The sequence below is a fragment of the Pongo abelii genome, chromosome 7, assembly GCF_028885655.2.
Source record: "Pongo abelii isolate AG06213 chromosome 7, NHGRI_mPonAbe1-v2.0_pri, whole genome shotgun sequence".
NCBI classification, from domain to species: domain Eukaryota; kingdom Metazoa; phylum Chordata; class Mammalia; order Primates; family Hominidae; genus Pongo; species Pongo abelii.
This window is the reverse complement of record NC_071992.2, coordinates 19,164,564-19,175,209: the sequence shown is the minus strand read 5'-3', so window position 1 is coordinate 19,175,209 and position 10,646 is coordinate 19,164,564. Positions and strand designations below refer to the sequence as shown.

General features: G+C 42.3%; 1 protein-coding gene and 1 long non-coding RNA gene across 3 annotated transcripts in view; one reads left to right on the top strand and one right to left on the bottom strand.

Annotated features, from left to right (window-relative positions):
• Positions 1–914: 914 nt before the first annotated feature.
• Positions 915–7,342, bottom strand: LOC129060900 (uncharacterized). Its single transcript, XR_008527776.1, has 2 exons — positions 7,101–7,342; positions 915–1,086 (listed from the first exon to the last, which is right to left on the bottom strand). It is a non-coding gene; the product is annotated as an uncharacterized LOC129060900 (long non-coding RNA).
• A 107-nt stretch (positions 7,343–7,449) lies between these two features.
• MTMR7 (myotubularin related protein 7) overlaps positions 7,450–10,646 on the top strand; it is a 116,902-nt gene continuing 113,705 nt past the window's right edge. Inside the window, exon 1 of one of the 2 annotated variants that reach the window (XM_054560966.2) lies at positions 7,450–7,560. In XM_054560966.2, coding sequence (XP_054416941.2) covers positions 7,537–7,560 — 24 coding nt within the window. In that variant the 5' untranslated portion in view covers positions 7,450–7,536. 2 annotated transcript variants of the gene reach the window in all.

The following is a 10,646-nucleotide window of genomic DNA, read 5'->3' as shown; positions in this document are numbered from 1 at the left end:
GAGAGCGCACCACTGCACTCCAGCCTGGGCAACAGAACGAGACTCCATCTCAAAAAAAAAAAAAAAGTATTGAGCACCTACTAAATGCCAGTGACTTACCTGGCTGAGTTTGTAAAAGACAGCACTCTGAGCCTTAAATGACAGAATAAGGAAATAATTCACAAGGCAATTATAAATCACTTGAAGGTTTTTAAGCTGGAGAGTGATATGGTTAGGGTGGCTTTTCATGAAGATTAATCTGGCAGCAGAGGCTAATATTCCAGCCAGGAAGAAGCAATAGGTTATGACCTAGAGTCTGAACTAGAGCTGAACTAGAGGATCTGAACTAGAGTCATGACAGCGAAAAAGGAAGAGAAGGATGGGATGGAGAAATGCTGTAGAAGAGGAAAATGCATCTGCCCTGATATGGGGGCCAGTAGGAGAGATGAGCCAAAAACAACTCCAAGGCTTTGAGCTTGAGTAATTGAGATCAATGAAAGAAATAATGAAATCAAGAGGAGGAGTTGGTAGTAGGCAGGAGACAATAATAAGGATGATATTATTACACTGAAATACCTTGAGGGCAGGGACTGTGATTGTTTTGATCATACTTTTGTCCCCAGTGCTTGGCATAAGATGAATACTCAATAAATATTTGTCATGTAATATGTCATATGCTCAATTTCAGTAAAGTGACATGTCCACCCTTAACAAGGAAGTATAATGATCCCTCATTTTTGCTATTAATTCTATTTTCATTTTGACCTACCTAAGGCATGTATAAAAATATAGGAAATACTATGATGAATACCCACATATATGCCAACTACTCAACCTGAGGAACAGATTTTTTTTTTCTTTTACAGACATTATCACTACAGATATTATCTGTCTTAGTCCATTCAGGCTGCTGTAACAAAATACCATAAACAGAATGGCTTATAAAGAATAGGAATTTATTTCTCATGGTTCTGGAGGCTGGGAAGTCCAAAATCAAGGTGCTGGCCAATTCAGTGTCTGATGAGAGCCTGCTTCTGGATTCACAGACGGCTGTCTTTTCACTGTAGTTTCACATGGTGGAAGATGTAAGAGGTTTTTCTCTGGCCACTTTTTAGAAAGGCATAATCTCATTCGTGAGGGCAGTTTACTGAATCCCAAAGACCCCACCTCCCAAAGGTCTCATCTCTTAATATCATCACCTCGGCACTTAACATTTTAACATTTGCATTTTGGGGAAACAGAAAACATTCAGACCACAGCATTTTTATTGTCCCCATCCCTCCTGAAGGTTCCACTTCCCAAAGGTCCCATCTCCTGATACCATCCCCTTGGTTGTTAGGATTTCAACATATGCATTTTGGGGAGACACAAACATAGCATTATCATTATTCCATCTTATAGGCAAGAAGCTTAAAACTGAGAGTGGTTAAATAACTTGGTTCAGGTCACACAGCTAATACGTGCCAGAGTCGTGATGTGAATATAGGTCTTTCTGCCTTCAGAACCCATGTTTATCACTTTATCTGGTTTGTGACATTAGGGTTATTGATGGGACATCCAAGTAGAGGTACTCAGCAGGTAGATGGAAACATAATATGGCATGTAGGAAGAGAATCCAGGACTGGAAATACTGATACAGGAATTATCTGCAGCCAAGTGATGGTTGAAAGGATAGAAGTGGGAAGGGAATAAGAAAATAAGTGTCCTGGGTGGATGCAGTGACTCACGCCTGTAATCCCAGCACTTTGGGAGGCCAAGGTGGGTGGATCACTTGAGGTCAGCAGTTCGAGACCAGCCTGGCCAACATGGTGTAAACCTGTCTCTACTAAAAAATACAAAAATTAGCTGGGCATGGTGGCAGGTGCCTGTAATCCAGCTACTTGGGAAGCTGACGCACAAGAACTGCTTGAACCTGGGAGGCGGAGTTTGCAGTAAGCCGACATCGTGCCACTGCACTGTAGCCTGGGCAACAGTGAGACTCATCTCAAAAAAAAAAAGCAAATGAAAATAAGTGTCCGGAAGACACAGTCTCGAACTTGAGCTGTATGCCTTCCTGGAGGGAGAACAAAATACAGGAGACTATTTTGCTATTTTAATTATTTTTAAATGTTAAAATATTTTATTATAAAAGGTTTTATTCTTATATGTAATCAACATATAATTGCACACATTTATGGGATACAGTGTGATATTTTGATATACGTATACACTGTGTAATGAACAAATAAGGGTAATTAGCATATCCACCACCTCAAACATTGATCAGTTCTTTGTGGTGAGAACATTCAAAGTCCTCTTTTCTAGTTATTTTCAGATATACAATACAATATTGTTAACTATAGTCACCATACTACGGAATAAAACACCAGAACTTATTCCTTCCATCTAACTGTAATTTTGTACTCACTGACCCATCTCTTCACATACCCATCTCTCCCCGATTTTCCCTAGCCTCTGGTAGCAGGTATTTTACTCTGGACGTCCATGATATCAGCTTTTTAAGATTCCACAAATGAGTGGGATCACACAGTATGGGTCTTTCTGTGCCCTGCTTATTTCACTTATAATGTCCTCAAGGTTCATCCATATTGTCACAAATGACAGGGTTTCATTCTTTATGGCTGGATAGTATTTCACTATGTATCTCTACAACATTTTCTTTATCTATTCATCCATTGATGGACACTTAGGTTGATTTCATATTTGGCTATTGTGAATAGTGCTGCAATAAACATGGGAGTGCAGATATTTCTTCAACATAGTGATTTCATTTCCTCTGGATAAATACCCCCTGGTGAGATTGCTGGATCATACGGTAGTTCTATTTTTAATTTTTTGAGGAACCTCTATACCGTTTTCTATAATGGCTGTACTAATTTACAGTCCTGCCAACAGTGCATAAGGGTTCCCATTTCTTTGCATCCTTGCTAGCATTCGTTATTGTTAGTCTTTTTTATCATAGTCATTCTAATTGGGGTGAGATGATAGCTCACTGTGGTTTTGATTTGCATTTTCCTAATGATTAGCAATATTGAGTATTTTTTCACAGACCTGTTAGTCATTTGTGGGTCTCATTTTGAGAAATCTCTGTTCAGGTTTTTTGCCCATTTTTAAATCAGACTATTTGGTTTTTCTGCTGTTGAGTTGTTTGAATTCCTTTTATATTCTGGATATTAACCCCTTGGCAAATGCGTAGTTTGCAAATATTGTCTCCCCTTCTGTAGGTTGTCTCTTTACTCTGTCGTTTCCTTTATTGTATAGACGCTTTTAAATTTAATGTAATCCCATTTGTCTCCTACTGTGTTTGCTGCCTATGCTTTTGAGTTCTTATCCCAAAAACCCTCGCCGAGACCAATGTCTTGAAGAGTTTCCCCTATGTTTTATTCCAGCAGTTTCACAGTTTTGGGAGGAGGCTATTTTAAAGCCTTGACTGTTCACAGAGTAAATACTCTTTTCATGCTGCCCTAGAATTTCCCTTTTGGCTCCTGGAAAAAGGGCAGAGCTGACTGCAATCCACCGAGTGCTTTTCCTCCACATCTTTGTTACACGGCAAGGCCAACAGAGACATTGATACATTGCATCATCGAGTTCATAAAAATCCTGAAGAGATGCTGCTTTTACTTTTTGCCAGGCAGAACCCCAAATGCAGCTCTCACCATAACATACTGAGTGACTCCAGATGAGGCTGAGTTTGTTCAGAGATGTGTTCCCGCCTCCACTTATAATATGGTCCATTTGGGTTTAATTACGCTGAATAGGATTGTATTGAGTTTGTAATCATTAGCAATACCATCCCCAAGGAAACACGTTTTGGTCTCACTGCCAGATCAGAAGTTTGCGTTGCCTCAGGAGAAATGTAAATATTCCGGAAAAAGTCTTGCAAGTGTTTTTGACAAGAATTCAAAACTCCTCAGGCCATTGAATATCACAGGATTTTGGGAAAGTGCCCAGTTAAAATCAAGTTTGTATTTTAAAATTCTGTAGCAAAAGTATTTGCAACTAAATTATCTATGTGATAAAAGTTACATAAGAAGAATTCTCTAGAAGACGTTTGGTAACTTGCAATCAGGTAGTTTAGGTCTTGCATATGGTTAGGTATCCCTAGAGATCTTTAAAGGCATTACCAACTCCCTCTTTAAAAAAATCAGAAACACAAAGGTAGAGACAGTGCATTATTTTGACTCTCAAATTCCCTTTACACTTCAACATAGTATAGGCTAGGCTAAATTGAGCGTTAAAGTTCAGTGGCTTTATGTGACAACAACAACAACAAAAGTGTTCTTTTCACTCACAAAAGAATCAGCTGTGGCTTTCCAGAGTAGTTCTTGTAATAATGTAAGCTAATGGTAATAGAGATACAGGCTGTTTCTCTCTTGTCTCATTTCATTTGAATACTGAATAGTTTGGGGCCAAAGTTTCTTCAAACATGAAGAGCAAATTCATTATTATTTTCTCGCCTTTTTAAAAAAATTTATTTTTATTTTTATTTTTTTGACAGAGTCTTGTGCTATCACCCGGGATGAAATGCAGTGGCACCATATTGGCTCACTGCAACATCTGCCTCCCGGTTCAAGCGATTCTCCTGCCTCAGTCTCCCAAGCAGCTGGTATTACAGGTGCCCACTACCATACTTGGCTAATTTTCGTATTTTTAGTAGAGATGGGATTTCAACATGTTGGCCAGGCTGATCTCGAACTCGCGAGCTCAGGTGATCTGCCCGCCTTGGCCTCCCGAAGTGCTAGGGTTATAGGCATGAGCCACCACACCCAGCCTTTTCTCTTTAATCTCAACATGTGACCTCCACATCATCAAGACAGGAGATGAGAGAACTGACGGGCCACACAGGGGCTTCGTTGGGGTTTGGCCCAGAAGTGGCATAAGCCGCTTCCACAGTCCATTGGCCAGAACCAGTCACATGGCCCCATTCAAGAGCAAGGGAGTTGAGAAGTGTAGTCTCTGTGTTCCCAGGTAGGACATGAGAGTTAAATATTGATGTGCACAGCAATATCTGCCATTTCACAAGGCAAAAATCCCAGACACTGATGATAAAATGAGGACAACTACAATGTGCCCTGGCAAGGGAAAACCCAGTTAGGTGGACATGCAGGTAACTAGATCTTAACTCTTGCTTTGCTTGATGGTAAAAATAGTTTTGTTGAATACACTTATTTTCCATCCAAGAGTCACAAACAGTAGAGAAAAAAATAGCCATTTTCCAACTCTGTGGACATAGGCTGATTTAGTGTAAATTTGAGTGTGGCTCCATCTGCAAATTACATAGAGTTGGAAGAATAAGCTTTTTTTTTTTTTTTTTTTTTTTCCCTTCCCTTCTCATTTCTTGGCCTGGGGCCAGATGGAGAGATTTTTGCTCTGTGAAGACTCAGACTCAGACTCAGAGATGCAATATTCATCCTACTGGACCACGGTTCATTCCAGACACACCAAACATGAAACTTCAAGAAGTACATGATTCTAAGTCTATCCACTGATTCTTCTTGAAGTAACAGGAAAAATGCAGTAAGTAGATCATTCTTCTTGAGGCTTCTTTAGCATTGCCACATGCTCTCTCACCACCTTAGTTGGTTTACCTTTTATTTCCTTGGTGTTGGCCATATCACAATTACAGGATTTAGTGTCCTTCTTATCTGGGACTCCCTTCAATCTTCCAGCATTTGCCATGATACCTTGAGTATGACCCATAGTTAAATCATAGCAATATTTTCTGAGTAAATGAATGGCTGGTTTTCCTTTTCTCTCTACTTAGGATGAATATAGCCAGATATTTCAACAACATACTCTCGGTTCCCTCACCTTACTGCCCTCCAATTCTTGCTACTATTTCAATCTCTTCTGCCCTGCTAGGTGGTGTTGGAATAGCAGTGAAGCTTGGGGGGCTATATGACACTTTAAGTACCAGAAAATTCTTTGTGGTTGTTAGGGATCAATACAGTTTGTGATCTAATATCTTAACATTAGGCTACTTAAATTGTTCAGACTTACCTCCCTTCAGCTACCAATCAGTGTTTTTTTTAAAATCGAGTATAGTAAGCCACAGGTCAGAAGCACTTTCATGCAAAAATTATCAAGTAGACTTTTAATTAGCTCACCAGAAGAATAGAACCCTGAAAGCATATGATTTCAATATCATTTGCCTATTTAGAATGTTCCCCTCCACAAAACTATATAAGATTCTTGGTATTAATGGAATTTGGAGATGACAGCTAACTTTTGAGATCATCTGGGCAGGCGACTTTCTCGTTTTATAAACAAGGAGACTGAGGCCGGTGTGTGAGTTGGCACCAGAGCGCTCTTGACTCTATTCCTGGTCTTCTTCGGTAAAGAAGAAATTATGCCCTGGGTCAATCATGACATATGCAAATGGTGGTTTATAGTACTTATTCTAATTGCCTCCCAAAGCAGTAGGAGGATGAAATGGTAGAAGACGTATGAAAGAGGGATCTGGAATTTTTAAAATAAATTCGACACCGTATTAATTATTTGTTGGAAGCCTGCAGTGTGTCCAAGTATTAGATAAAAAAAGGTAAGCAGAGTCCCTATGGTCAAAAAAAAAAAAAAAAAAAAATCACAATCCAGCCTGAAAGATGAGTAAGAGTGAGGAAAAAATTGAACAAAACTATGTAGAGTTCTATAAAATTTCACTTATGGTGGAGCATTGTACTCTTAGGGCTGCAAGAAAAAAAAAAAACAAAAAAACTGGAGGGCGTTCTTCTTCTCTTTGGCTTTTCCCAAGAGGCCTAACACTAAGAATGGCACCAACCCTACTGTTATTATCATCAATAGGGAAATGGTACCGCATAATGGATGCTTTGTATTTCTATCTCTCAGTTCAGTTGGAGCTAAATAAAGAGGGCAAATGAGCAGCCAACCCCGTGCCAAGGGAAAAGTGTCGCCTGCAACAGTGAAGTCGCAGGTGGATGTGAGATGCCTGACTTAGCAGCGCGCTTACCAAGGCGCTAACACTGCTGCTATTATTTCCACCCGCACCCCCAGTGCTATGCCGGCCGCGCCTGGGATGAAACACACACATTGAGCCCACGAGACCGTGCTGGGTCTAGAGTGTCTGTGGCAGCCTTCTTTTCCGCCCCACCCTGAAATCCTACCTATCCTGGGACGCCCTAGAAGGAAGCCCAGGGACGGTGTGGAGCAGCGTGTACTCCTCATTTCTCTTCCAGGAGGCCACACCCAAAACAAGGCCCTCTTTGTGTCTTGGGAAACAGTGGCGGTACAGTGCTTCGCCGGCTGCCCCTCTTAAGAGAGAGCGAGCAGCCATCGCCCCAGCAACCCCAAACAGAGGCGCGTCACGGCGGCGGCGCAGGTGGGCGCAGGCGGGCGCAGGCGCGGAGCTGGGATCTCTAGGGCCGCGCGGGAGCTCCGGGTCCGCACGCCGCGCGCGGAGCACCTGGGGGCGGAGCCAAGACCGCGTCCCGCCCACTCCCGGGCGCGAAGCCCCCTCCCCGCGCCTCTCCTGTCGCGCCGCAGACGCGCGCAGGTGCGTGACGCCGCGCCCGCCCGGGACTCTGCAGACGTGGGCCAGCCATGGAGCACATCCGCACGCCCAAGGTTGGTGGCACCAGCGCGGGCGGAGGAGGGACGAGAGGAGATGGGGGAGGAGGAGGAGGGATGCTCAGCGCGCGGGAGGCCGACTGCTCTGCGGGGCGCCGGCGGAGCCTGGACCGCGGGCGAGGGAGGAGCAGGCAGTGCCTGAGCATCCCGGGGTGCCTGCGAGCCCGGTCGTTCTCTTGCTGCCTCCCAGGCCTAGCCTTAGCTGCTGCTGGGTCTGACCTCTTGGTTTTGGGGGTGCGCAGTGGACACAGGGGTGAACGGGAGGGAACCTCAGTTGTCTGCTAGTAACTGGGTGTTGATCAACCCTTCTTTCTCCTGGCACGAGGCTTTCTCTTTTAGCTGTTGGCCGCTCAGAATAGTTGAAAGGGAAATAAGCCTTTCGGTGACAGGTGCAAGGAAAATGAGCTGAATGCAGATGGGCTCCTGCGCTTGGAAGCTTGTTAAATCTAGGGTGTCAGGTCCACCCGACTCGGCCTTCCCAGTCCCCATCCTCATCCTCAGCGTAGCAGCTGCAAGGGGCTTTACACAGAACGGATGATCAATATTCATTGTAGGTTGAATGATGGTGTGTTCTTGCCTTTTCCAGTCCGTTTTGTTCGTTAGAGAAAAGGACGCAGCTTACGGATTCGTCACGCACTGTTGTGTTTTAACAACACCAGCTTTTGCTAATCAACAAAAGCGAATGGTCCCTGATCACTCCAGTAAATTAACATTGGAAACGTTGATCGCTGTACCGACTCTTCCTACTCAGTTGTACTGATAATCTAATTTAGAATGAAAATGATGATCGACGTTACTGCCTGATAAAAACCCTAAACGAGTGAAAGACTATGTTTAAAAACCCTATTGGCTGTCTGTTGTTACTACCATCACAGCTCCTTGCGTTTTTGCAGGGTGAACTTCCATTCAAAATGTAGGCCCCTGACAGGTCAAAGCTAGGTCAGAGTGGCCATAGCTCAGGTGGTTCCAGGGATCCCACACATTTAAGAGGGGTGGGGGCAATTGCTTTATGGCCAGCAAGAATTGATTCCTAAATTTTGGAATAGTTCCTGAGTACCTTTTTGTAAAAGCAGATTAAAGTGATCTCATGTCATTGGAAGAAGAAATCTTTTAGTTTGCTGGAGAATGTCAGTTCCGACAGTAAATTTAAATTGTATTGATTTTGCACTAGGGAACTAAATTGTCGCTTCACAATCAGGAAATTGTAAACTTAGAAGACAGTGCTACAAACCACAGAATAGGTGGCTCAAAGCTTTCAGAGTTTAAGTGGTACTAAATAATTTATTCCAGAAGGATGAATTTAACTCATGGACTCTGCCCTTGCCAAGGGCATTCTTCCTTCTTCCATGATGAAGGGGGCCGTTTGTAAAAGTGATAGCTGTTGTGGATATTGATAGCAAGAATGATAGGGTGACATGGCAGTGGATGCCACTTTGTTACAGAATATGAATTTGGGGGAATCAAGGCCTTTTCTGTTCTATATACAAAGCCACCTGGTACAAAGTCACGTGTGAACCTGAGTTGTAAGCAGTGTTCTCACTTACTCTTAAAATTGGTGTTTATGGATACCCTCTAAGCGGTGCAGTACTTGAAGTCAGAAATCCTTATTTATCTGGAAATGGAAAGAAATTGGGGGAAAATGGAAAATTGTCTGAAGTGTTACTGAATTGGGTGGGTCATTAACATTTGCGATAATGCTGGTGAAAAAAGAAGAAATTCCAGAGGTTGGTTGGATCAGATTCATTTATTCATTTATTTTATTCTACAAGCATTTAGAACCTTTCATGTGCCAGGCTCTGTGTTAAGTGCTGGGAGCATCCAGGAACTCACAATCTGTAAGGGGAGGCAGTTGTAAATATGTCAGTGTATGATAGAGACATGTGCAAGGTGCAGTGGGTAGAGAGGGAGACTGAATAGAGGATCAGCTCTGCCCTCAAGGTCAAGGGAAGCCTTCTTAGAAGAGCCGTCTTAACCTGGAAGGAGTTAAGGAGGACTAGGAGCATTTTCAACAGTGGTCATGTAATTGTATAAATATATATTGTAATAAATAATTACAACCCTAAAGAAGCTGAAAAGAATAACAGCGGTCAAAGATAAATGATTCCTTGAGGTTGAATAACATCCTCCTTTTGTTTTACATTTTTAAGGGCAAAATTAATTTTCACAGTCTAAATGAAAAAGAGAACAACATTACTTACAGAGCTTGCGGAGTTAAATATATAGTTGTTACTGGTCATATTCATCTTTATTATTTGCTTCCATTATACCTGGTGAAACTATAGGTAAATTTCCTTCGATTTCGTGGTTTCATGTCTTGGGTTTGCAAGGAGTATATACAAAGTTTGTTTATCTGGCCCATTGTGGGTTTAAAGCAATATTTACCGTGTGGGTAGTAGAGTTTTAAGAGGAAAAGAATTTTATGCGTGTATAATGTACAGTTGCTTTTCTGTTACAATGGAAGTCATTCACTCACTGTAGACTGTGTAATATCCATGACAGCCTCTGTGTTCTGCTTTAGTCTCTGGAGTGCAGTTTAAGGAGACAGGTGCACGTGCATAATCTGCAATGCTTTGCACATATTTCTTTCTGGGGGTGCATGTATGTTTAACTGAAGCCTTTAACAGAGCATATGCTAAGCAGAGTGCTTCTCTTCCAGAATGGTTCCTCTAGAGGGAAAAAAAAGTTCCAAGGACAAGCTGGTTTGCGGTTGGGTTAAAGGGGGGACACCAAGTATTACTTGTGTACTCATCCCAGTGAACTTCTAGGTTTCTACTTCACTGTCTGGCTTTCTTTACCACTCTGAAAACTTGCTGGAAGCTTAGGCATAATTTGGGTACAAGTGCTGCTTAATTAAATGAAAAGACTTCAGGGCTCCTGGAAGTAGCTTGAAGTGTTTGTAGGATTTAGTTTGGTACTAGATTGAGGCAAATGTGTCCAGGATCCTGGTAAGTGATTTCTACTTTATATGCTTTGGTCTTTCTGGAAGGCATTTTTCCCACGTGTAAATTTGAGTTATGAAATAGAATATGTGATAACCTCCAAAACAGACCTTGCAAATGTCTTCTCTTCCTTTCTACACCTAC